This window comes from Botryllus schlosseri, chromosome 16, assembly GCF_051294905.1.
Source record: "Botryllus schlosseri isolate E-star chromosome 16, Bs_hap1, whole genome shotgun sequence".
In the NCBI taxonomy this organism is placed as follows: domain Eukaryota; kingdom Metazoa; phylum Chordata; class Ascidiacea; order Stolidobranchia; family Styelidae; genus Botryllus; species Botryllus schlosseri.
In genome coordinates this window covers 6,169,749-6,197,594 of record NC_137251.1, presented here as the reverse complement: position 1 = coordinate 6,197,594, position 27,846 = coordinate 6,169,749, and the positions used below count along the sequence as shown (strand labels likewise).

Genomic DNA, 27,846 nt, shown 5'->3' with positions numbered 1-27,846 from the left:
GAGGAGCATAAATTGCATCAACAAAGGCTACGGATAAACCTTAGATTAAGAAAAACGATGCGAGTGTGAACAAGTTAAAACACCCGCTGATTATATTATTAGGTGTGAAATCGACTATAGAGACTGTCTATCATGTAACGGAAAGCAGTATGAACTGATCGGAAACTGATCCATATTGCTCATCAAATTTTGTTCACGATCATGAATGCATTTGTTAGTCAATAACATACAATGGATACAGTCAACTCAGAGTCAGCAATGATTTATATATAATATGTATTATTGATTCTAGTAATGATTCTAATGAACTGATAAAATGACCGACGGGCAGAATGGTTCAATGAGCTTGCGGATGACACTAGAGGGCGAGTGTGTGTGGCCGTCCTGTTGTTCTGTTTATAACCTTGGGCTGGCGTAGGAAAGTATATCGGGTCTGTAGAAAACATCGCCTGTTATACAAAAATGTCTTTTGGAAGCGCAATTCGTCTTGTCAGAGGACAAATACAAAAGCATATCGATTTGTATCCTTTATTCGCGGCACTGGGAGTGGCAGGATCCATGTCAGTCGGGATAATGTACTACACATCCGCAAGAAAAGCTGATGTCTCATGGAATAGATGGATGAACCCCGACCCGTACAGCAAGATCAACTATGAAAAACACGAACAGAAATTAGTGATGGGCGTCCCGTCGGAAAGAGAGCTTTATAAAAGAGACGACCAAGTCATTACTCTGCGACAGAAGATCTACCAATCTGGTGAATATTACGGAAAACCGTCAAGCCATTAATGGGAAAATGTTGGCATACTATTTGTCTGTGAAAATTTCGCAATATGACATGTCATTATTCCTATTGTATTGGTCGAGTTTGAGCGAACCTCTGATTTGAACTATGTCAAATTGGTAGTCTTGCTAAATATTTTGAAGTAAATGATTGCTATGATAAAAAGAGTTGCCATTATTTTTGCGAAACTAGCTCACCTTATTTTGTGAGTAACAGGTTGCATAGTTTGGAGTTATGAAGTCCCCAGTTATGCACATTTACTGATCTTGAGGATATGCTGAATAATGCCACACAATAGGCAGCGATTGGCCAGTTGTTGATTGCTGCTATTTCTAAGATACAAAAGTCGTATTGAAATTTTCTTTTTACCAGTAGGCTTAGTGACTGATGTTGTTTCCTTGATCATCAATTGTATTACCAGAAACTACCATAATCACATTTAGTGACCAGGTTCTTATCTCTTGGCAACCAACTTCGATGCCAATATGTGTCATTGATTCTCTGAACTGAAGATTCAAAACACTACAGTATTGAAAGTATATTTCGAGTAATTATTCAGCCTAAATGTTGTTAATAACGCGGGCCTGGTCTGGAATTATGATGTGAAATCGCACAGGTTGCAGTGTAGGATATTTTACTACTCACCACCTAAAAAAGTCCGCAAGACAAAAAAATTGTGTTGTATTGCTACTCTTTGTGTGGTAGTAATGGCACTAGATGTATCAATAACGGGATGCCACACAATAATAGGTGGAACCTGACATGCTATCACTTGTGTCTGCGCCGAAGATGTTCCAACATGTAATAGTTTCCTACACTTGAGACTTGATGCTCTTGATGTAGAATGGGGAAATATCATTTCCAGAAATAGCAGCATGAGTTGTAAGAATGTAAACTGGGCGAATGTGGAGTGTAATTGTAAATATGTAGTTCAAAATCTCATGCTGAAATTGATGTCGAGCTCTGTTGAGCGGATCTTTTAACGTCTATTGCTTGTTTATAAGCTACTCACGAATATTATTCTGAACAAATGTGGCTGAATAGTATTTTGGTGTAAGAACATCAAGTAAATTATCAATAATAACAAAATTGCATGATATATCCTACAGTAATGTGTATTATTTACTGAAATACAAGGAATGGCAAGTAGCCTACTATACTACTTGCTGCAAGAGCTGAAATCAGTACATCATTAAAACTTGTGATAATGAGATGTCAGTCACGCACACAGCCATGTAAAGTGATGCTGACCTGCTGACGGTCATGCCTACACCACCTCGACTGGCATGCTAAGAATGAGTTTCCCCAAATTAATGGGTATAATATAAAGGCAGTCATCGGACAAATGCACACACAACACGTACCAAAGAAATTATTATAATGCGTTCTCGCTCAACGGTACTGTGTAATGACATGGATCCATACAACCAGCAGTAAACCGGCATATGAATTAGCAATAATGTTTGACAACAATCACATATATAAATAATACAGTTGCTCAAAGCAATTTGCTTCTCTCCTACAGTGTCACGAATTTATACAAACAAAATTGGAGAGAATAGTAATATTCTGGTGATAGCAAAGAGGTCAATTCAGGTCATGGAATATTAGATACCTATCTTCCTAGGAAGACTTGAAGAGCAGGTTGAGACGATCATATAGATTCTGTATTGTGACTTGATCAAGTGAGGACGTGATGAGGTTGTCAAGTTGATTGGCTGTATGCTTCATTCAATGGAGCCCTGATGAGGTAAAATACGTCACTGTTTCTTGGAAACCAGTTGGTCTTTGAAACTGGAAAAGCTTCAAGACCAAAGACAATGTGTGGTCAAATATTGGTGTGTTTGCTTCAGCACACTCACTGATTGATGGTCAAACATAAGCCTTCAATAATTCTCGATCAAGTTTCTACTTTTCTACGCCCTTAATTTTCCTTGAAGTCACTAAATGGACAATGATTATCACTCACATGACATCATGATTATAATGTGTATTTGCGGTGATTTTGTGTGTCTCATGTTGATATTTATATTTCAGCCGTAGGCTTTTAATTGCTAATCAAAATGTAGATTTTAATCAATAGATTAAATTGATGGCGAATCTTTTATGGGCGCGAACCAAACTAAGGTCAGTGAGCTGAGTAATGTTCTTATTGCCATTGGCAAACGATTTGTTTCATCATCAAGGTCCTCACCGGTAATTGGCGTATTGTGTTGGCAATATAAGCAAGCCTCATCCAGTATATCTATTGGTGCTTTGAGAGCATTCTACCTATCTGTCCACCCTGATTTCTTTGCTCAACATCCAAATATACAGGTTGGTGGAGTACAATTATTTTTTATCTTCTATACTAACTGCCATATGGCATCCTATGCTGGGAGGAGTAAATTTATACTCAATTACAAGTAGAAGTAACGATTTCCAACTACATAAAAGAGTAAGTGTTCTAAACTTAGTCTTGCCTAGAAAACTGTTGAGTAGTTCTAAGTCTAAAATCCTAACAACTTGAGTAAGTAGTGTAAATGGGCTAATCTTACTTGGATTACTTTGAAAAGTAGAAATATTTCGTTACTGGACAGTGAACACGCAACGTACAATGTACAATGCGTTTTACAAAACAATTGCTTTGCAGGCACTCGAGCGTAAAATGACTCGATGCAATACAGAAAATGACTCGAACCAAGTGATATGATTCGAGAATGGGACGGCCAAGACAGACATTTCATTGTAACTTCGAAGAATAGTAAAGTTACCACATTATTGGCATTTTGTCTATCAGTCCTAATACCTGAAAATGAGGGCCAGAAACTGTTGACACTGAGGATAATTACTATATTATGAATGCGAACCAGGCCATATCACTCAAGCAGAGTTGAAAAAATGGGTTGAACTGAAACTGAGCATAATGACTTGGACTCGAGTCAAAACACTATGACTCGGACTTGATCCTCTACTAGCTGACTTGACTCGGTGGTGAATTGAAAATGACTTGAGTCAAAACTATAAAACTGAGATTGAATCGTGGCTTGCTTACAACCCTGTTGCAACATAAAAGATGTTGAAACGACCCGGTATGGTCTATCAATCTAGCAACCACCTCAAGCTATTGAAATTAGTGTTCAGGCCCGACTTGAGGAGCTGAAAAGTAACTTGTTGCTGACCAGTGTCCACCTATGCATGAATGTTGCTTTGGTACTCACCTATTTTTTGATTGTTATATAATAATTAGAACGCAATCCATGGGAACTGGTCCTTTGATAACTACTCGAAATACACCAATGCGTTATGCCGATATCTACGAGTCAATCATACTATGCTGTGTGCAACAGTTGGGTAAAATTAATACTTGTTGCTGACTTATTACACACATATACATCTAGAATAATATATGTGCAAACGTCATTTCAAATAGAAGTAAAAATTGATACGATCAAGTAATTTTGTAGAAGCATGGAAGATAAATATCTCCTTAACGAGCTCCATTTCAACAAAAGTTGGTAATTTGAAGTCTAGAAAGCCTGCTTTTTTCAATTGGTAAACTGATTGCGACTAAAATGGAAGCACTCCAAAACCAATGTCACCTTTTCCGCCTAAGTCAGTAAATTGCAAGTGCAAGATCCAATGTTCTTGTATGATCAGTCGAATCCTATCTCTAGAAAGTCAACGAGTCTTCTTTGAAGCGGTTGAACAGCTACTTGGGAGCGATTCAATGTTCAAAACAAACTGTAAACTTACAGCCCACAAAGGTTACTTTTTACTTTCGAAAGGACAAGAATGTCAACGGTATGACTGAAAATTTTGCAGGCAATGTAACATATGATTAGTGAAATCTATGTTCAGATTTCAAAAAGGTGAATTTCACCCTGCGATCTCATGACTTGCTAACCAACATCGAGCATATATTGACGTCCTGCGACTTGTCTGTTTCACACTTGAGTGATATGAGCAAAGGGCCATCGAGGGAAAGGCCGTTGGAGCAACGATACCGAAAATCGCACGGAGGTCAAGCTTGGTGGGGGAGAACTGAATCGAAAGATGATTTGAGGACTGAAAAGTCAGCTTTAGAAGTAGGTTTGAGGTAAGGAAGACCTGGAGCATGATTCATTCATTGTATGGCTTGAAATTCTGAAAAAATGCAGTCCGTTGGTGATAACTACCGATCAAGCTTATGGGAATGAACTTGTGTTGCCTTTCAATTTTTGACGATGAATAACAGTATGTTGCAATGCAATGGAGATGATAATTGTTTTGCCCAGGCATTTACTACAGGTTTCAATTAAACGTATAAAGTTTAAAGCAAGCCTGCAAACTCTATAAATCTGTGAAGAGAATCTGCATGTGAATCTCACTTTTCTGGAATCTATCAGAGTAAACACCTTTTTCCCTATAAAATCACCTTTCATCGTCATGTGTTCAATGCGGCGCTATTCAAAGTAGTGCCTGATGATACTTGACTTCAAGCAGAGCTATTGCCTTAAAATGATTTCCAAGACATGACAAAATTACTTTAATCACAATTATAAATCAATGGGTTTGAAAATGACCCAAGTAAATACTCTGAAGAAGTAGATTGGGACTGGCGTCGCAGACTTTTGTACCGTAATTATATTTCCTGTGGTAACTCTCAAAATTGCAAACGACACATCTTCACAATGCCTAATGGATTCGCAAATTGGATTGATATTCAATTTTCTACGACACTGCGGTTATTTCGTCCGGTGGTCATGGCAATATCAGTCTGAACACCATTTGAAAATTATTCTGAAATGTGAAGGTAAGTAGTTTGACTTCAAAACAAGGTGGGATAGAAAATAATCATAACCTCCAGAGTAGATAAAGTCTACTAGGCACCTACAAAGTAGAAGTGATTCGGTATTGGCCGCCTCTGTTTGAAGATTACTTCACTATTTTATCAACCAGGCAATGGCTACGGAAGAATATCAGTACAATCAACCAACGTCAATTGGACAGCCGTTCAGTTACTGAAAGCAATACGACAATCAAAAACGCAATCTGTCTGAATACAGACATCGCAGAAATCATATGGTGCAGTCCTTGGCAGCATAGCAGCGAACAGGTAGTAATCTAGTAACTCATTTGAATAAGGATAAATAGAAATCTTGTGATTTCAGGGGGTTTTGCGCAATTTTGTCCGCATGTGCAACCAACACCGTGAGAATGTGCAATATTTAAGTGGGAAAAGGCTAGTGTTTACAGATGAAACGCTGGCCACGGCAGACAGAAGCGTCTGCCTCAATGTCGGAGACGTTCCTCAGCAATGGATGCAGGTGATGATGAAAAATGTGCAGAGGTGGTTACTAACAAAGTACTCCTACTTTTACCTACTGGCACTGCTTACTCAAGTGGTTATGATTTCATAATACTTCCTCTTCTGCTCAGCTAAGCCTAGAATACTTACATTTTACTTAGCAATTAGAACTACCATACTTAAATCATTTTGGAAAAAGTGAAAAGTGCTTCAAGAAGTACTCGGTAGCAATTTCCAAGTAAGTAGTATAAAATCATAGCTGCTTGATTAAGTGGTGCTCCGAAAAAGTATAAGTGCATCGTTAATGACCGCATCTGGAATTACTTGATATTCACTTTTATTTTTAGTTTTTGTCCAACTGCCACAGTACATATACAGTGCAATATCAAGACGCCAATACGTTGGATATTGAGATTAGCAAACGCTTCGGTAACATAAAGGTTAGTATGTTGCATTCGGGTAAGTGATCGAGATGAAATCTTGTTTCATTTTATGATTGATAGCCAATGCTTTTTAAGGATTTGTTGAAAATTTTGAAAGTGGAAAATGCATGTATAGAATTGTTACATAGGCCTACTCATGGATGTTCTTGTTTTTTAACGAAATGATGCGAGATATGCCTATTATTTATAGGTGATACGTCCGAAAGTCCGAATGTCACGTTTCCGCGAACATAATCTCATATCGATAAATGAATACTTGTCAATCGTCAGTTTGATATGGTCGAAGGTGAAATCATGCGCACCCGAGACAGGTTTCTTTAAACCAGAGTCTTTATCGGATCTTGAGATTACTTTTTCCAGGACTCAAAATTTAAGGTAAGTAACTCTACTTGGCATGGCCGTTTGGTGCGGTCTCATAGAAATGCACTGAAGGAATATTAAAGCGATTTTGGCAACATATTTGTGGCTAAAACTTGAAGAATGAGATCACTTTTTTATGTTTAGGGTAGAACATGAACTTTATTCACAATACGGTGAAAAAGTTGAAGGTGCATAGCAGTCAATTCAATGAATATACCAAACTTGCCCTAAAATCCCTCTCACCTGGATGCTACGACCTAGCAGATGTTAAAAAAAGATGTCTCTACCCAACAGAAACTCACAATAATTTAGTAGTATAGGTATATGTTTGGGTGAAAGGAGAGAGTTTAAATGAATGCATCTGGAATAAAATATTGTGGAACTCTGTTATTGGTTTCAAGTGACTGACTTGTTATTCTTTCAGCGATGAAAATATCGGTGTTTTACCAAACGGAAGACTCCGTGTTATGCATACATGTGATCCTGTTGATTTGATGAATTTTATATCTCAAAACAAAGCAGAATTACAAGAAAGGAACAATTTGAACGCCAGGTAATAAAATTGAAAATTACCTCATCGAATATGTTTGTTTATACATGCACATTCTGCTTGCCACTTTAAGACGTTATTTCATTCATCTTTGATGCCAAGATCTCTTGGATTGATACTGATAAAATAAATCTTAAGAGATCTTGGCATCAGAAAAGCAGTGTGTGCAGGCAATATTTCTTTCAATATTCTGAAAAAGTTTACTCTTTGGCTACTAAGGTTACCTTGGAGCCGAAGGATATTTCCTGCGTTAGAGTATATCGTATCTTGCATTTTAGTGCAAAGAATCGATCTCAACAGCTCATGGAGATTTGTCGAGAGAAACTGCATTTGCTGAGCATTACTAAAGATTTTGACGTCGACCACGAAAAGATGACAATGTGCTGTGAAAGGCTGTTGCGAAATGCCACCGAATTTGCCTTATTGAATGGTTTGGAGTTGAGAATCACGTTGGATTATTTCTCTGTGTTTGATCAAGGACAGTTTTGTATTCCGTGGGATTGGAAGATATGATTATTGCAGCTCATGGAGTACACATATTTCTGCTACAGATCATTTTATTTCGATTTTGCACTGCTTGAAACTTTGTTGCCATGATACTATCTTACATGTATTTATTTGTGAAAAGTGTTGGTTGCAAGAATAGGCTGTTTTTGTGACAAAAATGCAATAGTATGACTTTAAGTTTTGGTTGGGTGGGGATAAAGATAGCTTATGGGTGTCGGTTGTAGCAACTAAGAGGTCTGGTATCTGAGCGAATAACTTGGACTGAGAAACGCACTATATATTTACAAATGTCACAAGGAGAAATTACTAGTAAGGAGGAACCATGACGATTGTATTCCACACCAATCTGTAGAGTACTATTACCAATACAGTTTATTCAGTCACTTTGCACTTTGTAAACTGTATATCCATGGTGAAAGGGACCGCAATAGTCATGGTGCCATATTACCTAGCCAATACTAATTTTTCATGGTACTATGACATTTAATATTCAGTTCATTACTTTGTCCAAGTTATCAGCTCAGATACCAGACCTCTAGCTTTGCTTCCTTGATATGAGGTAGTCGTTGGAAGTCCCGAATTGTTCTAATACAACTTAGTCAGAGACGTGGGATATCAAACTAGATTGGGTTGTATTATGAGTTGCTATCCCGAACGTGAAGAATGAGTCAAAAAACTAATGAAAGTAGCATATAGATTTATGCGAATCCCTGGCCCTGATGTGTAGTGACACTTATACTGTACACGACAACATCCCATTCGGCAGCTATGATAATAACAAATAGAGGTCAAGAGAGGCTTGGCTGCTTGATTATTTTACCAATCAGCACATACCCATCTTCACAAGAAACCCGAGATTTCAAACAAGCTTTATTACAATTTTTACAAGATAATCCTGTTAAGAGAAGGCCAGTGGGCAGATAGAGAGTTACAAGCCATATAGAATCATGTACACAAACGGCAGAGAAAGAGCGGAAATGAAATAACAGACAAATTCAGCGATCGGTTCACCCGCAACAACAAAAACGTTTTAACGCAGGCATAATAAAGAAACTGCTAAAAATACAAGTGACACGGGGAAAGGAATGGTATAAAGGTTATGGTTCTGCAGAAACGCATTTACAGCCAGTACAAATATGGACATAGCTGAATCGGGGAGCTATGGCACAATATTGACAAACATGAGAAGAATGTCTGGATGTATCCCAAGCATAGAATACTCACTGCCAAAATACATCACGAATCGTTGCGAACCTATTCGGACCATTTCACTTCTATCAATACACAAAAGTGTAGATGAGAACGTCTATAATACCATACAGCACATAAGAGGACGGCACAACGCTTAAATTGCAGCAAGCACAAACCTATCTACACCAAATCTAGAGAAAAACAGGCGCGAATAAAGTGCACAGACACGGCAGATAGGGTTATAGGCACTATGCATTAAATTACAAGAAAATACTTTGCTATTTACTATCTTTATATTAACGAGAGACAGACGTAATATACAGCTAGCTATCCCACCTACACTCATACACAAGTTAAAACGTTGATCAGGTATCCTTTACAGATGTATATCGTTTACACAGCCGTTGCATTATGGTTACATGGGCCGTTAAACACTCCATTATTGCCACATGAAATTAGTTCGATAAAAACACTGGCGTTAAGGTAATTACACTTATGTGCCCGGATAAATCACGGTTACAGCCCCGCTAGGCTGGCTTTCGTCCAGGGCAGAGTCTCGGCGCAATCGACTATCCCATGGGCTTCACTTGAAAGGTTTCAAGGCTTCCGTGTCCCATGCGCGGACGTCGGCGAGAGCTTGGTTGAGACTGGCGATCCACGCGAGACGTTCCTCTTTCGTATCCGCGGACAACCAATGCCTGAACGGCAAATTTGGAATTGACAGAGGAAATCCCAGCACAAGCTAAGCCATGGTTGCTATTCCTGGAATAGCAGTCCAGAAAGACGAGAGTGCAACATATTGATCTGACGTTTGGCTTTTAGCTTGCATTAACAGAATGCGATATTGCTACTGTCATTCAAGTGGAGGTGGTCTGTAACAGAGTACTTGAACTTTTTTTCGGTGACTTGAGTCATTTCGAATCCGTAAAATTACGTGACAGTCAATTTGTGCATTGACTCAACTTGCACATGGGTCATTGTGTATGACTCGTGATTGGGACTGCCAAGACATTTCATTGTAACTTCGAAGAGTAGTAAAGTCACTACGTCATTGATATGTCGTCTATCAGTCTTGACAATTGGAAAATAGGGCCAGACACTGTTAGGACTGAGGGAAATTGAGATATTATAAATGCAAGCCATTCTATATCACACGATGGTTGGATGAAAGTGGGCTGAACCGGATTGAACTCAAATTGAACAGTGCAGACGACTTGGAGACTCGAGACCAAATACGATGACTCGACCCTTGACTCGGTGGTGGATAAAAAATGACTCGACTTGAATCGAGTCAAGACTATAAAAGTGAGATTGACTTGTAACAACCCCGGTAAATACCCACCGCGTCGTAATCACAGATCCTGTGTCCTCGGAAATCAGATTCTGCTTGTCACCGTGCCGCCTTGGACGCATCGTCCGCAGTTCGAAAGTGTTTGGCCTCGCGCACAAGATCCTCTCCACCGTAGAGCAGTCGCGACTGATGCATTCCGCCATCGAGATCGCCATCAATGGTTTCTAAGACGAAAAAAAATTGGCAATCGCTGTCGAAAAAAGTGTTAAGTCCTACAGTAGGACAAAACATTGGAGTATTTGGTTGTAAAAAGTTCAGGAAAAATTTTTGTAACTGACAATTTTTTATGAAAAAAAGTCCCATCAAGATGAAATTGAAAGAAAGTTTTTGTATTTCCGTAAGCTATCCAACGCGGGGTCCGGATTGTTTCTAGCGTGAGTTGAACACAGGGTGTAAGGAAACCTTAGACTATATTCTTGACGAATGTTTGCTGCGATGGTGATTAGTTATGCTCCAAAAGCGATTGTCGCACTAACCTTGTGCTGCTCATCGTCAGGGTAAGTCCACGAGTACAGCCTGCCCTGTCGGAGTGCACACCAGCGTCTGTGCCAAGCGCCGAGTCCGCCCACATCGTCAAACATGGTCTGGGAAAAAATTGAAACTCAAAAATTTGTCAAAATCAAAAAGGTGTGACTGTTGTGAGAATAAAACAATCTGAAAAATTGTGTATATATGCTATCTAAAAATCGTGAAAATCAAAAATTTATAGAAGATGGACAATCAAGAATCTGAAAATCGAAAAGTTGATAATCAAAAATTTTCCAAAATAGCAAAATCGAAAATTTGTGAAAATTTACTATTCGGAAATTTGCGAACGTCAAAAATTGGCAAGAACCAAAAGCAAAACACCAAATATTCGAGAAAAATCACAAACAGAACTCACCAAGAACCCCCTCTGCTCGACACCGGAATGGAAGCTGGCCGAGAGTCTGCAGAAAATCTGTCCTGATATCGGCGACAGAAAAGGCACCTGCGCAGAGAAACAACGGTGAATCCCAGGGAATGGGACAACTTCGTTTCAAACTCCGTTACCTTTTGCAAAGCAAATTTACTTCCTGCAATGTCTTTCAGACCGATCGTGGCGCTGCCGATCAGGCAAAAGTTACTAATGCGTATCGCATTCGGTCCGCCTGGGCTCATCATAGATGGCAAGTGCGTCATTCGCTTGGCAGCACGCAGCTTTTTCGGGGTCAGCGACTGTCAATAAACAGGGACGATATCAGATGAAAAACGCGACCGCAACGGCAGAACGGGATCGTCAAATCTTCAAAGTTGTGCGAAGGGGCAAAAAGACCAACGGCACGGAAGATCGATCGAAAAAACGTCGGTCGGTCCGAGGTCTGTGAAAAACCTTCACGACATATTCTTCGGCAGATTAAAACCGCAGTCTCGAATTCTAGAGAGACTGCGGGGAACGTTGCCGGATTGCAATGTTACATCCTGATAACTGCTGCTCTCGATATAAAACGGAATACAACTCTACTACGTTCACGTTGGGTGCAATTCCGAGAAAAGTCCGGCACCTTGCAGTTTCCTTCCTCTCCTAGAAATCCTTCATAACATCGAACCATGACGATAGTATTTGATCTCCAAGACTGCACTTTCGGAAAGCTATTTTTGCAAGATGATGCTAGAACCTTTTTTCTCCACATGCCATTTTGAATTTGCTAAACTGAGTGAGATCAAGAGATGTCTTGACTTCATAGTCAATTCAGAAAAATATCATCATCCTACATTCCTACAAATTTCAATGCTCACATTTCTTCTCCTCAAGCTAATCAACACATTGTATGCTATCTGCAGTTCGCTATCATCTACTGTTTCTGAAAACTAACACAAGATCATGGCCTGTCTCTACTTCACTCGTTTCTACCTGAAAACTATCGTTAGCATCCTGCTGAGCGAAGATGTTACATCCAGTCGTATTTTTCACGGCAGACCTTTTCACTTTAGACTTTGTCTTCCCGATCGCCTCCGATATTGCCCTCTTTGCGTCTTCCGCTTTTTTCTGACACAAATACAATCACTACTGACTATGCACCGAAAAAAAAAAACGCCTCCAGATGAATCACACGGCCCTAGTCTCACACTATTCAATAGTTACGCCTAGCACAGACAGTCCGGTTACTTTGGTGGAATCAGTAAGACTCCGCACTTTGGTAGAATCAGTAAGGGAAACTCATGTATTGAAACTGGCACAGTCTCTTTGAGTATCTGCCCTGAACAAAATCTCGATCTGCATATTTCAAAATATTGACAGGGTCACCTCTCGGAATCTGAGTAACCAGCGTTTGACTACTACAATGGTGTATCGCATACCTTGTGAAGAATTCCTGACAGTTTTCCTTTGGACTTGTCTTGCATCGGGACTCCGTCCGCCCGTGTCCTGTGATTCTGCAAAACAAATCCCATGTTTAGGCACAAAAAAACAAACCTCCTCTGTTCAAGGAAGTGTTAGCCACATTCCCAATACTATACAGTTGACGGACCAGTTCAGAGCTGCCATTTGGCTACTTTCACAGCCAAAAAGTATGTATCTGGCCCCAAAAATGAATAGAATTCTAGCAACACCATGGTTAATTGAGCCAACCAATATCAGATTACAATTCCTCTTTACGAGAGAGGGAGAGTGAAAGAAATTTATTCATCCATTGCAAAAAAAAAAGATCTAACAAACACTTCAGATACTTCCGATACTGTAGAAATTGCTATCTTTGACAGTGAAGGGTCGGCGCAATCTGCCATCGAATGAGTTTATAGAACATTTTTGAAAATATCCCCTCTTCATAAGTAGATTTGGTTTGGGATTATATTAAAATGTGCCCGTATTGATGGTATCGATACGCATTGTTTCGACTTGCTAACTCCGCAAGTCGAAAAGATGTGTGCATGAAAAACGGCAACCTTACTACAGAATAGATGTGTGCATCAAGTCTTGACGTTAAAAATACATCTCAATGGCACTCCACAGCCTGGCAATAACCGAGGCAAAGCCTAAGTCATCGGAAAACAGACACAAAATAGCAAGCTGTTGCACATATCCGCTATTAAACCTTGGTTAAAGAACTCACCAGACTATAAACTTCCAGAGTGATTTTAAAGTCGCTCTTCAAGTCGTCACTGGTAACGAAAGATACAACGTAACAGGACTGGGGAATAATATATTCACAGGTACGTTTCTTACATCTTAAATTGGTCTTTGAAGACCAATGAGTCGCCGGACAGGTCGTCGAGAGTGGAGACTAGCTGCGTTGCAAACATCTGATGCCGGTGTCGAGCCAGCACGAAGTAGTAGTGATTTCGCAGGTCGCCTGGACAGAATAAGTATTCGGTGTAAGTAACCCTGTTACCACCAGAGTATCGCACAACGGTACCGTATTACAACCGGGGCGGGCAAATTACAGATTTCAAAGTAAGTAAAAAGCATGCATTCAACTTCTAGGTTTGCCTCATAAACCGAAAAGTGTGAAGAAGCAGTATAAATCATGAACGCTTGAGGAAGTGATGCAGACAGGGAAAACCTACTTGAGTACTGCGAAGAGAGTTGTACCTCATTACTGACCACATCTGATAACTTACATCAGAATTGCAGCTAGTTTTTTTCAAAATTAGACTGGGATTAAAATTATACCTATACCGTTTATCAAAATTAGACCAGGATTAGAATGCCGACTTAACTTTACATTACATATCACTAAAATGGTGTGAAAGTGCGTGTCACTCACCAGCTTCTCGTTTGTTCGCTAACGAAAATATATATTCGGTCCTGAGCGGCAATCTGACGTTGTTGATGATGATAGCACCGGTGCAAGGCTTGTACTGCGGTTCTGGCTTCGCCGCTTTGTTGTCCTTCAGAGATTTTATCTCGCTGAGAAGAGCCAGCCTTTTCTCACCTGGTGGATGAAAGGAAACGAATATACAAACTCAATCATCGTGGTGTCTAAATTTGAGATCAAGCCGAGAAAAAGGTTATGTCACAACGATGGCTGCCTGTCGGAAAAACGCAGCCAGGCTACCTGAAAGCATTTCCAATTCAGCTTAATCTCTTGCATGTGAGCTGAGCTCAGCTGGGCTAAGAACAGGGTCAAAACACCAAAGACTTATGGAGTTGCCTTACTTGAAATAAGTAGTAGCTTTTCTGCTTCCACTTCTGTTACGGTCCCTTTTCCGTGTTGAGCGTCGTAGCAGCAGTTCAACGCCGCGCTGGCTTGCTGTATTACGCGCTGTTGTCTGCTAACTTGTTCCATCATGTCGGCAATCATATCCTATGGCAAACATAATCCAAAATTTGTTAGCCCTCAATCGTCCCACATTACCCAGGTGTGGTACGAAATCATACTACGATCAGCTGTAGCCATTTGCCAACAAGGGTTCGGATTGATATGATATAAAATGTAGGATCTCGAGCAAAAAGAAATTGCGCAATGGAAAAAGTGAAAGCCTAGGAGACATATCCTATCCAATTCCACGGTAAAAATATATGGGGTGTCAGAACTGGAGAAAAGTTTTATATATGATAGCTGTTACAAGAAATCTCGGTATCGCATGAAATCTAAACAGGAATAACAGAAATTAAAAACATATTTGCTACAATAATTTATGACAAACAAATTGGCGAGGTCAAATACAAAACCTTTAATATCGCTTACACCTGTATGCAGAATAATTTAATCGACATCTCAATTAATTAGGCCCTACAATACCTTTATTTATCCAAATTACAGAAAGTATCAATGCCATCATCAGAATTGTTCCAACATCAAACAATCAAATCAGATTTCATGATGAAAAAAGAAAATCATAAAATACCTGCGTGGATATAGATTCCTCAGTATCCTTTTTCTGTAAAGTGGCCTTGGCAGCCTCGGCTTCATTTCGAACCACTCTTTTTTCGAATCTAAATTTCAGCATTACACATAACAACTCTAAAATGTTATAAAAAAAGGGTGAACTTAAACGAAAATTGCGCTTCTACACCTAAAAGAGTATAAATCCAAATCAACCTCCATGGATTCTACAGTGGCTAAGCTTTCAGAGGCATTCGCTAATATACCTAGTACCACAAACAAAACTATTACACAACCGCATACTTCGAAAAAGTTTTCTTAATGATACAGGTAATTGGTAAACCAGACTACAATGGTAGCGAGTTATTTCGGGCAACTGAGGTCATTCGCAATAGAAGCATTACATCATAAATGCACGACTGCATGACCCTAACAAATGTCAAACAAATATCACACGGACACAAATAAAACAAACAGCTATTCCGTAGTATTGGTAATGTCAATAAAGGCATTGTGAAGAACGCTAACATGCAGTGTTCCTCACATATTTGAATGGGCAGTTATTTAGAAAGACAGATACACGTGATATACTTTTTTGCCATGCCGTAACGCAAAAGTATAAAATGGAAATGATTGGTCAACATGAAATTTTTCGAAACTCACACTTGGGAAAATGGAGATACCACAAAAAATTACAACAGAGTCCAAGTTGACATACATGTTCCCAACGTTCTATTGCTAATATCATTTGCATGCATATCAATATCATGGGCGTTCATCTGTGAGGATGGGGCGTTAGAGGCAAATCAGTATGTAATGTCATCCGGTAGCCAGTATTGGTAAAGTATTTTTCGTATTTTCGACTAGTCACCGAATTTAAAACAGTCGTATTTCAGCGGACTTGGATAACTAGACAATTAGAGCGAAATGCCATTGATCTGATTTGCGAAATAGTTCTATGCTATAATTCAAATTAAATTTCTCGCAGGAGAACAGCATCGTGCGTAACGAGTCAAGCTTGCTGTACAGACATTTACCATGCTCATGCTGATGAGAGTGAGCTCTAATTTTGAAAGGAAGGAACTTGATTATTGTTTCTTTACTTCTGAATTGGGAATTTACGATTTCAGTAAATGTAATTCTAATTTGCAAAATTTGTTCCAGGCCCTACGTCAATATTCAAATATCTGGTTTGCCCAATTTTGCATTATAACTCTAACCGGTAAACTCACTTGGCGGACTGTCGCCTTCGGTCGGTACGATAAGCGCTAATGGTGTACATGGGGAAGTCGTTTTCTTGGCATAGCGACACGATGGACTCTGTGGAGTTGGACCTGGACAGGCAGGTGCGCTGAAATTTGCTCGGCTGCGTCAGCGCGTGAGTATCTTCCGCCTCGTTGCAGGTTTGATTCCTCTGAGAGAAAAATCGGGTCAGCTACCGTGCGGCAACTTGGGGTTGATGAAATGCTACAACTTGCAGAAGTTCAGTTCTTTGGTCACGAATGATATTGTGAAATACCAGATACCACCAACCAACATTATCAGATAAGAATTCGGAAGAAAATTATAGACTTGAAATGTTTTGATTGAGGATTTGCCACATTCATTCATGAAGTGATCCAACATTTGTGGCTCACAGCCGCAAAACCGACAACAGATAATACAGCGTACCGCCATACACATACATTCACTTTCTCTGCTGTCAGGCGATGTGATTTAATTGTCATTTCAAGAGCTTCTTGGAGGTACATAACTTCAATATAAAATTACATAGTATATTGATATTGAAATGAGCCTGAATATGTCATTTTATTAATATTTTGTAGCCTTTGATGAAGGAAAAGTACAGTGAAGTTTTGAATCTATTTTACACGAACACTTTTCGAAGACCAGATGTCCAATTCCAACTTTACGGAGGCTAAACCAGTTCTGTGGGCCTTACGCTTTCTAGTAAGCTCGTATGAACAGTACGCGGTTGCACCGCATTATCCCCCAATATGGCCCACTTATCGAAAGCCTGCACAAACGCACACCCTTCTATTAGTACATAAAGCATGAGAAACAACCCGGTAACATTGCGATCTCGCTCTCGTCGGAAAACTTACAGCAGTGAGTTCGCATTTCACTTCCAGACGACTCTTTTGCCTCGTGAGCGACACCACGGTCAGCGGAGATTCGGTGCGGGGCGAGGGGAAAAAACCTTCGTTGCCCGACAAGGCCCCCTCGAACAATTCGTCGACCATTTTGATATCGCGAGACTCGGCATCCTCGATTTTGTGTTTTGTCATGTCAGCTTCGCTCGTGCTTACTTCGGAAACTGAGAATGTGAAACGAGGTTGCTTCCATCATCTGTATCGCCGAATAGTAATCGGAACAAACGGAAAATATTTCGACAACAGAAAAGGAATGAATCTGTTACCCAACTCTTAAAATTTATCGAAAAAATTATTGTATTTTAAATTTACAGTTATGTTACCAAATAACTGGTCGACAACAAGGTTTCATTTTGTGCTATACACACCAATACTGCTCTAAAAGCAAAATTCAGATGCTATTTACAAATATGAAACAAAAAACATTAGCACAAGCATGGTGAAATTATCAAGAAATGCAGAGGTTCCAGTAAAACAGGACACTCGCAACACAACCACACGGGCGTAATATTACTCCCTTTATAAGGTTGTACAAGGCCATTTGCACAACTCATATTGCAAGTCATAACAATACGTATTCTAGCTCCCCTGTATGCGATCTAGCCATGGAACATTCCACAATTCATACTTTCTATAACGAAATTATCATATATATGCCATTACTCCCGTTGTCACAAATTGGAATATAGTATGAAGTTTACTAGAACTTCTAGATTCTGCCCATAGCTGCTATGCTGGATGATCTGAAATCCTGTTAACAAGATAGGCTACATGTACAAGTGAACCAACCAGCTACGCAAATTGATATTGCTGGAAAAACTATCGTAGATTTTCTCAGGTCTTACGTCCTGATCACATACCAGCATACAATAGTGCTCACATCCACCTCCCAATAACACAATCTCTTTCCAATACATACCTCAACATGAACAGAAATAAGTACGGTACAACAAACACCGTCCGGGGATTCGAAATTCTGAAAAAACTTGCCTGTCACTCCGGAGAGTTTTGCTTCGACGCCCTCGACTGTACTATGAAACTCGTCTGCCTGGATACTGCTATCCTCTTCATAGGATCTCCCGCAGAATGAAGTCGCACCTTCAAACCACAGGAACATAACTCGACTGAGAGCAGCTGCTACAAAATACTCCTATATATATATCAAACGCAATATGCTACTCGGCTATCTCGATCTCTTCTGCTCAATAGTAGCCTGGCTCTATATTCAAGGATGCTCAAATCAGAACACAGTATTAGTTGTAACGATTCGAGTCACATTATGAGAGGGTATTATTCCAAGCAACAAATTTAGTTACAAGCGGGAAATATACTTTCGATACCTTGTTTCCACCGTGGCAGCCTTGGAACCTTGATTGGTCATTAGGGCTGTTCAAAAAAAGAACTGTTTTTCCTAAATCTTGCTGGCTAGGTGATTAAATCGTAGGTTGCCTAAAAGAACGATGCACACCAAATTTAAATTCATTCCAACCAATATTCGCGGATTTCGTACAGTTTGAAAATTTGGAATTTGCCTAAAAATGCCAAAAAAATATTCTTTCAGATTTTTCTGCCAACCCCATGGAATTGTTGCGCTGTCTTCAAAAACGATGCAAAACAAATTTGACTCAATTCCAAGCCATAGAAGTGGAGTTATTTCAGTTTTTCATTGATAATTCTCGGATTATCCTTGATCGGTGGATCATCCCAGAATTATCATAAAAAAAACTTGCATAACTCCGCTTCTACAGCTTGGAATTGAGTCAAATCTGTTTTGTATCGTTTTTCCAGACAGGTCGACAATTTCATGAGGTTGACAGAGATATTTTGAAAAAATCTGTTTATGGCATTTTTCAGTAAATTCAAATTTTCAAACTGCGAGAACTCCGCGATTACCGTTTGGAATGACCGCAAATTTGGTGTGCATCGTCTTTTTAGACAACCTAACGATTTACTCACCTAGCCAGCAAGATTTAGGAAAAAAAGTTTTTTTTTTTGAACAGCCCTGTTCGTCATGTTGCAGGATCAAAGTAGGTAACAGAGATATGTGTGATGCGCATGCCTCGCATTGATAATATAGTTATTTTCCTCACATTACAGTTTCTGGCCCCATTTTACAAATACCAGTACTGATAGACGAAATACCAATAATGTGGCAGCTTACTATTCTTCGAAGTTACAACGAAATGCCTGTCTTGGCCATCAGAAGCTCGAGTCATATGACCAGCTCAGGTCAAGCGGAGTCAACACACAAAATAAGTCGAGTCGTTTTCCATATTTAAGAAAATGACTCGAGTCAAGTTGAGTCTCCAAAGAATCGCGACTCGATTGCCCAGCTCTACAAAATAGTAGTCTTGGCAATCACAACTCAAACTTGATCAGTATCAATCGCTGCTTCGGCCACATCCGACAGTTGAAAATACATCCAATTTCTCGACTAGCCTACACATCGAAATAGCGAACAACGTTGATTACCAGACGCTTTGCTCTCGTCGCAAGCGGCGCTCTCATCGTCGAACATGGAATCCGTGTAACTCAATTCCTGCCCGTCTTCCTCCTCATCATCCCCCTCCATCTCGGTATCATTCCAGGTAGAGGTGCCCACCTCGTCATCCGATTGAGAGCTAATTCTTAAAACAACCGTCGTATCTCAGTAAAAGCCAACTATGACAGAGTTCATTCTTTCCTTATGGCTACGCATTTCGTCTTTCATGCATATCGATAAACATTTTATACTTTAATAGCCCTGGTGTAGAGCCCTCTATCGTAGCGATGAAATGCTGCTATATTTGGCACTTTATAAATAATTACATTATTGTTACCATAATATTGACAATCAATGAAATTGAATGGTATTTGATATTTTTTACAATCCATATAATCAACAAATGACACCGGTGTCACCCAGTGTTTTTGTGGCCTATACACCGCGGAACATAAACAATTGCGTCTCTAATTGAGTAGTTACCGCTCCAACTCGCATAAATGACAAGAATTAGTAGGATAAATGGTATGCATAGGGGTCAGCAACCTTTTTAAATAGCGCACCGGAGTAAAGAAATCGTAGTTGGAAAAACACCTAATTAATAGTTCAGTTAAAATCTGTCAATATGATAGTGAGCAGGCAGGTGTGGTAACTTATCATGAAATTCATTTGAAATTGCCTTTTAGAAACTATGGAAAAAATATCAGACATAATTCTGGATGTGAACACTGATCGACCAGTTCCATGTGATAGGAGCTCACTTCAAATATTCAAGTCCACTTAATATAAACACTCGTTCAAAGTCAAAAATTTCTGGCCAAGGTCAACATCTTTTCTTATCAGCGGCTATTTTAACATTTCCTCTAATCTTCATACGACTAGCAATCTAAACATTGACCGTGCCACACAATTTCCTGTAAGCTCGCACATATTTACAAAGTCGTAAATTATATTCGCCTAAACGCAAACACATCAATTAAAATCATATCAGCTCTAAAGTCATTCGGTGAATACGATTTCAGAGCCTACGCAAGTCGTCAAACTCGGATAACATATGCCCGGCCGTCTTCGACGAACGGAAAGAAATTCCTAAATCATTACAGGATTCAACAAGCTCAAGACATGGTTTGTATCAGTGCGTAATGTGAAGTTTGTGTTTAATTATAGCTTTCGCCGATGTTGCACGGCAACTCCAGTAAAATCGAGTGAAACTAAATGTACTAATTGCGAGTGACGCATAACTCGTTTCAGGATTCCCACCGTGACATGCCGACAAAGTAACAAGATTTCCCGATCAATTAATCGTAAAATATTGATATCCGTCAAAGTGGCAAGGTATCCGATATCAGTAAGAAACACAGTTCTGTTGTTCTAACAGACAGGAAGTCATTGAGCAAGGCGCCAAAATCAAATTTTAGTAGGCCTAATTATAGATGTAGCGTGAAGCAAATCGCGCTGGACGCCGACAGCTTTATGAATAGAACAGAGCGGGGACGCCACGTAAATATACACTATTACACATACACGACTATGAGAAGCCTACATATAATATAAAGATATCACAGAGAAACATACCGGTCTTGGTCACAAGATAATTGAGAGCTTGCTTCAGAGTCCAGCTTACTCCGGGCAGAATCTTCTCCGTTTTTGGCCTGTTTCGAAAGGTTTAAATCCAAATAAAAAGCAGGATCCATAACCGTCGGCGTTTCAAGCCGTTTTGCTACATATCCGTACATTCGCGCACGCCACTCGTACCGTTAACGCTCTACAACGGGCATGCATAATTTAACGCATAGTTCAAGACCAGTATAGACAAAAGAGTCACCATTTTCTACATGTCAAATTGTATATCGCAACCGGCAATACGTTTGACAAGCACCAAAACACGAAACTCTTATTCCTACAGAAGTTTCGCTACAACAAACGGCGTTAGCCATTGCACGAAGCACGCGAAAGTGATTGCGGTCGTGTTCGATTGATTCTGTAACTAATGTGTTGTCGGTGACAGGTGAAGGTAATCAATGCAAATATAGGAATTCAGCGCAAATTACCTCGAGTGTACTTTGGTCAACGAGGTCCGTTGTCAATCACAATGTCGTTATTGTAACACGCGTATTGGCATCGCACCTGCCGAGTGGGCGTATACTAGGAAACGCTCGGCATTGCGAATGAGAATAAATATTTGCCAACATGCTGCAACCGATTTAAAATCCACTTATTGTTTTGGCGAGCGCACTTTGATAGAATTTCATATCATGGCGTTCGGCACTACACGACACCATCACTGTTTGTGGAATGTTGAGGTCACCTATGCGACAGTATGGTGGTGAACAAGGGCCGAAAGGGTTTCTTTTTGACACGCAGATAACACGCCGCTTTGCCAAAGTCAGTTTGCAGTAATTTTGTTTCCGCTTCGGAGGCGCAGAATTGAACTGGGAGGCACTACCATTTCTTCAATAGCAGTAACTACATACACAACTCAACCAAACTCAAATCCACTGGATTCTGGATATAAAATTTTGCCCGTCCATTGTCGAGAGCCATCATTATTAGAGGGGTTCAATGCAGTTAGCGTCGCCGCTTAAAACTTATTCACGTGGAAGTGAAGAATGATGGCTTTCACAACTACTGAAGCAAGTAGCAGGGCTGTAATTTAATAGCTGTAGTCATGACTCAACTCCAGTCACAATATTTTGGTGACTCGACTCGAGTCATTTTTTTAAATGCACAAAATGACTCGACTCGAACCAAGTCATGTGACTCGAGGCTTAAAGTCACCATGTGATTGGTGTTCTGTCTATCAAACCTGATACTTGGAAAATTGGGCCGGAGACTGAGGAAAGTTACGATAGTACGAGTGCGAGCCACTCTATGCCACTCGAGCAGGTCTGAAAAAAGTGGGTTGAACCGAATTGAGCTCAAAACTGAACACCACAATGACTTGGACTCGAGTCGCAACATTACGACTCGGACTCGACCCTCTACTCACTGACTTGGTCTTGGACTTCACTCAGTGGCGAATTGAAAATGACTAGACTTGACTCGCGTCAAAACTATAAAAGTGAGATGGACTTGTGACTAGGCACCTTGCGACTTGGTTACAAGTCTGGTAAGTAGTTTCCAAAGGTAGATTTGGTCGAGGGGTGGCATGCTTTTAACAGTTAATGACAGGCGGGTACTTTCTAAACTGTCATATATATCTTTGTGACTGGGAGCAAAACATCTAATGACAATAAAAAACAGGCACAATCTTCAAATATATATTCAGTTACCACGATATAGTTTCTACAACAATTTCACTCATAAAACTGATGAAGACCTCTCTTAAAACTACTTTCGACTCCCCAAAAGTGGTTTTGCCTACAAACTGTTCACTGTTCATGTTCTGTTCATGTTCATGTTCACGAAGAAGTGGAAGCAGACAAGATCTACTTGAACAGTTCATTGGTTACCGACCACTTCTGATCATAACTCTGCTTTAAAGACGCCACAGTATCGATATATCAGCAAGTATTAACGGCCGATTCGTTCCTACATGTATGTGTATTACCGTGTCAGCAGCCTTCATCCCTTGTACTTTCCTGCTGCGCAACTCCTCCAACTCTTTCTCGCGTTCCGCACGCGCTCTCTCCATTATCAAGCTCGCCGAACTCGTGTTCACGGCGCTGAAATCTGCCTCGGTGATGCCGTTGTTCTGATTTGAAAAAATTGAACTCAGGATTACCGCTTGTAGCTAATTGGAAGCTAAGCAATAGCTGGCAAATAGATTCCCATTCTTGGGCTCAATGTGCGTGCAACGTGGAAGGAAATATACTAAGGTGATGGCAATAAGAAAATTGTGGGCTATGTCACGGGGTCAGGCCGTCAGGTAGAAGTAAAATGTGAAGTCTGAAAAATATTGGAGTAGTTCCAGAAGCAGAATTTGGTCAGTGGGTCGCATACTTTGATCGGTTGAGTCCCGGTGGCTAGAAATTGTAGGTTGCGTCATCGCAAGAAACGCAAATGAAACTATTGTGCAATTTTCAAAAATACGTTCAGTAACTATGATGCAGATGTTATGACAATTTCAATCATAAAAGTTTTGCAAGCACAGTGAAAAAGGTAAGAATCTTTGCCTATTAACTGTTTAAGCAGAAGTGAATAGGTCTCAAAACATTACATAACCAATAGAGTAGAAAGAATCAGCGGGCAAAACAAACCCACTTCAGTAAATCTGAAAAAGTATAAAGTCGTTTATTACTGAACAACTCTGCCCGCCACCACTTGAACAAGCCCAGTTTCAATTCACATGGGAGATAGAGAAATTATATTGTAAATTAATGTTCAGTGGGTAGGAATTAGTAAAACAACTCGGGTAAAGAAGAATCACAGGACTACGATAAGCAGGCCGTTTCTAAATATAACATCGAGACTATCTCAACAAAGCACGCACCTGCAGATCCATCATTCTCTGCTGTAAAGTCTTGGAACCCTGAATGGCAGCTTCGTCATATTCAACCGTCTTTGCAGCGTTGCTCAACCTGGATGGAGTCAAATTATTTTAATCACTGGCAGTGGCAGGTACTGTAATAAATATAGATTATAAGCTCTCAAAGTCACTCTCGAGCTGCGATAGTCCACGCATAAGACAAAAATATTTCATGCCAACATAATTCTTTGTACAAAAATAAGGAGAAATTTTTTTCGATAATTCGCACGCACTTTGGTACGACATCTTGTCAGAGTAGCCATTATTGGTACGTAAGTAGAAATAATGTCGTAAAGTTCTACCCAAGTTCAAGCACAGGGACACCAGAGTCAAAAGCATTTCCCTTTATTCCACACCAGTAAGGGGTTACACGGTTGGATTCCATGCGGTCGATACGCGGAATAGCAACTTTACACGGACTATCAACAATTCAAAATTTCTTTCATACGTGTTTGAAGACTTCAGCTGTCGGGTAGGCTTTGCCGGGCTTTTCCTCTCGGCGGCTTTACCGGCCACCGCAAATTTCACCAGTCCCTCCACGCTGAGCTCGTTTTCCTGACGCGCTACTTTCGGTTCTGGGGATACGGCTTGTTGAACTGACGGTTTTTGCACCTGCGATACATTCAATAAGAAATTATGTTTCTCGTTGATACCTTAAATGCCCATTACGTCATTCGCGAGTCTTGTATACTACATTACATCCCAATTACAACTGCAAAATTCTCTTAATTAGGTTAATGGTAGTTAGACTACTGAGCTTCGCTCCTGGCGAGAGTCTGTCGAAAAGCTTCGATAAGAATAAATTTGGCGACATCAACATATTACTTGCTGCGATATTGAAGCGTTGTACATTCCAATGACTGCTTCTCATCTCTAAATCAGATCTATCTCACCGGTACACCAGATGCGACTTGTGTTTTTCCAGTGGGCGGCTTGCTTGAAATTGGGGCCTTACGTTGATCCGCACTGAAGAAGAATGATAGTAGAGGCATAAAAAACTTGGAACGATTTAGGCCAACAAAATTTAGATATCAAGCCCTACCAAAGTGTAGCTGCCTATCGAATTCGTACCAACACACAGCATTGAATCGAATAGCACCGACAAACGACCAAGTGTTTCAGCAAGCACATAATTTCTGCTGGCTATTAAGTCAATTTTTCATACAGAACATAAATCTTTAGATATGGTCATTGGTCATCAACTGGCCCGGAGATATCTATCGCAGGTGAATCCCACAAGTGATCCACAGCAGTAAGTATTTTATGTGCCGGTGCAATGGTCGCAGGACTCTCGTGAGGTCCCCCGGCATTGGGTGATCAACATTTCAAAGCCAATATGGCGATCTTCGGGACAATTAATGGTGAAAAAAACAGTTTCAAGTGGCGATAAAGTCATTCAGGAAACCGTTCAAGCTAGATCGCAAGACAAACTTGACTCCCATAATTATTTCAGTTCTACAAAAAGTTCTTACATTTTCGGAATTTCGTGATGACTAATATCATCTTCCCAGCCTTTGACCCTAGCGGCTAGAGCTGCGAGGCGACGTTTTCTGCCGTCTTGTTCCGAAGAGCTTGTTTTCCTGATAACACCCGACTCGGTCGCTGCGCTAACTGGCGGTGTATCGTGTCTCACAGGGGAAGGCAGACTCGCCTCGTCAAAACTGATATTCTCGCCCTTCTCTGGAATAGAGAGTAAGTGTTGTAAGACAAGAGCTTTTTCAGTACACATAACAAATGCGTACGCACCTTCTGCTTCCCAAATTTTTCTTTGCGTCAGAAGTTTTTGCATTCTCAAATTAACATGTCCAGATTGCTTGCTCTTCGAGCTTGCACTGAATTCTGGAAGAGAACTCACACTTTGTCATCGGTTTCCACCACTGTAATTAGGCACGACAAGGCCCAATAATTCAGATGATGATTGCAACAGTTTGAGACCAGTACGGGCATGGACTTATTCAGCACCAAGTAGCTCATATTCATGATGAACATGAAGTCACACAATTATGGTTTATAAATAAAATGTTTACACTACATCTAAAGCGATAACATTAAAATGAATATTCATCCCTGATGAGGCTGAATGGTGGAAATGCTGTGAAAAAGCAATCCTTTTTTTCAGTCAGTCAGTTACGCAAACACTGACTGAGCTTTGTTTATGGTTCGGATAGATCATGCTGATAATGACATGATCATACAACAGGTAGAAAACCACAGTACACGATCTCGTCGGTATAGGCCCTATCTGGAAACCTTATGGTGATGTAGCTTGTGAGCAGTACACGGAGGTGTGCCTAACCATTGAATCAGGCAGGTGCTCGACATAACCATAGTATCAGTACGGTAGCGATTGGTATAAAAAACGTTTCCTATATCCAGCACCAAAACTCGGACTCATTGTTTGACCATGACCACTGACCAGTGTCAGGGTGACCAGTACACAGTTCAGACGGTACTGGTATAGGTTATCACTCACTTTTTGATATAAACATACACAGATACACTGACATAGTGAGTAGCCTACCGAGTAGTGACATATGTGAATGTGACCAATGCCATGAATGACAGTGACAGTTAGTTATAGCGACAAATTCATTTCAGGATATCGATAAATTTATCAAGCTTACCCTATTAAACATCATGCAGTGCCGTACAATGTCAAGAAACATCTCTCTCGAGATCATATAGTTTGGTGATATATATTTTATTATATCATGAAATATGGTGAAATTAAAATACCTGTGTCAGAAGTAAAGCGTTCCTCATTTTCAAAGTTTTCAGCAGTATCAACTTTACTTCTTTTACTGGGTGATTCCGAAATACCGATCTCTGCGATAACTTGCCAGATCAAATATCATATGACAAAGACATATACAGCATATCAATCGCATTACCAGTTGATTCATTATCTTCCGGTGTTTTAGAGATTTCTTCCTCATTTTGAGGAGCTAGGGGACGACGCTTTCTTTGGATCGCGTCGATTCCCGCTAACTGTCGTTTCTGCTTATTGATAATCTCTTGGCGTTCTCTTGTGCGCTCCACTAGTCGCTGAAAACGAAATACGCGTAAAGACAACGGTGGAACATAAAAATATACCGGGTACCAGTGATACAATTCGAGATATATTACCTTGGTGATTTCATCCATCATAAAAGCACAACTCAAATACCCATACAAATAGCTATATCTTCAATGAAATTCCAGCAATGACCAAGCTTCGCGTTTAAAAAGTAGGAGGTCAACAACAGGAGACTCGCCCGAGATTAGAGATTTGAGCGTTTTCAAACTCGCGCCGTGTCACGCATCGATGCCTGTGTGGCTCAAGTGCCTTATCATGTGTTCTTCACTTCCACACAGCTGATCACAACAAGGGGACGAAGTATTCGAACAAGCAGCAGGACCGTGATTGCCACACCCGAAACTCCCCAATTAGGAGGCGAGCCCGAAGCGGGCCCAAAATTATTTCGTGAATAGTGTATTTCTTTGGAAATTTATGCAACCTTT

General features: G+C 40.2%; 2 protein-coding genes and 1 long non-coding RNA gene across 5 annotated transcripts; 1 reads left to right on the top strand and 2 right to left on the bottom strand.

The window, feature by feature from the left end:
- Positions 1–369: 369 nt before the first annotated feature.
- On the top strand, positions 370–8,072 carry LOC145458818 (T-cell activation inhibitor, mitochondrial-like). The gene is made up of 10 exons (XM_080337315.1): positions 370–2,911; positions 2,971–3,100; positions 4,441–4,567; positions 4,625–4,862; positions 5,705–5,861; positions 5,917–6,072; positions 6,401–6,493; positions 6,687–6,871; positions 7,281–7,409; positions 7,685–8,072. The coding sequence occupies exons 1-10, from the start codon at positions 2,877–2,879 to the stop codon at positions 7,917–7,919; spliced, it is 1,485 nt and encodes a 494-aa protein (XP_080193441.1). The 5' UTR covers positions 370–2,876; the 3' UTR covers positions 7,920–8,072.
- A 693-nt stretch (positions 8,073–8,765) lies between these two features.
- LOC145458578 (uncharacterized) lies at positions 8,766–27,632 on the bottom strand. 3 transcript variants are annotated; one of them, XR_013921163.1, is made up of 26 exons: positions 27,472–27,632; positions 27,237–27,390; positions 27,082–27,171; positions 26,092–26,184; positions 25,818–26,025; positions 25,239–25,311; positions 24,794–24,957; positions 24,310–24,397; positions 23,428–23,571; positions 21,453–21,529; positions 19,868–20,022; positions 17,348–17,559; positions 16,475–16,656; positions 15,265–15,352; positions 14,573–14,720; positions 14,181–14,348; positions 13,640–13,766; positions 13,527–13,575; positions 12,775–12,849; positions 12,329–12,463; positions 11,488–11,652; positions 11,339–11,425; positions 10,932–11,039; positions 10,447–10,619; positions 9,168–9,802; positions 8,766–9,136 (listed from the first exon to the last, which is right to left on the bottom strand). XR_013921163.1 is itself a non-coding variant. In XM_080336988.1 (25 exons), exons 1-25 carry the CDS (start codon positions 27,490–27,492, stop codon positions 9,688–9,690), a joined length of 3,099 nt encoding a protein of 1,032 aa, XP_080193114.1. In that variant the 5' UTR covers positions 27,493–27,632; the 3' UTR covers positions 8,766–9,687. The 3 variants fall into 3 exon arrangements, 2 of the variants coding, with proteins under 2 accessions (XP_080193114.1, XP_080193115.1); XM_080336988.1 differs by having other exon boundaries at positions 8,766–9,802; XM_080336989.1 differs by lacking the exon at positions 12,329–12,463 and having other exon boundaries at positions 8,766–9,802.
- LOC145458579 (uncharacterized) lies at positions 20,727–21,389 on the bottom strand. Its single transcript, XR_013921164.1, has 2 exons — positions 21,339–21,389; positions 20,727–21,300 (listed from the first exon to the last, which is right to left on the bottom strand). It is a non-coding gene; the product is annotated as an uncharacterized LOC145458579 (long non-coding RNA).
- Positions 27,633–27,846: the final 214 nt, after the last annotated feature.

Bases quoted from the DNA above. Each gene is read 5' to 3' on its own strand.
- LOC145458818 (XM_080337315.1), top strand. From the start codon at position 2,877: ATGGCGAATCTTTTATGGGCGCGAACCAAACTAAG. The intron at 6,073-6,400 runs GTGATGATGAAA...TTTTATTTTTAG, and splicing joins TTCCTCAGCAATGGATGCAG to TTTTTGTCCAACTGCCACAG. The intron at 6,872-7,280 runs GTAAGTAACTCT...TTATTCTTTCAG, and splicing joins TCCAGGACTCAAAATTTAAG to CGATGAAAATATCGGTGTTT.
- LOC145458578 (XM_080336988.1), bottom strand. From the start codon at position 27,492: ATGATGGATGAAATCACCAAG. The intron at 26,185-27,081 runs GTATTTTAATTT...GTTCTCTTCCAG, and splicing joins ACGCTTTACTTCTGACACAG to AATTCAGTGCAAGCTCGAAG. The intron at 13,576-13,639 runs GTAAGAAACGTA...TTTCGTTACCAG, and splicing joins TTCAAAGACCAATTTAAGAT to TGACGACTTGAAGAGCGACT.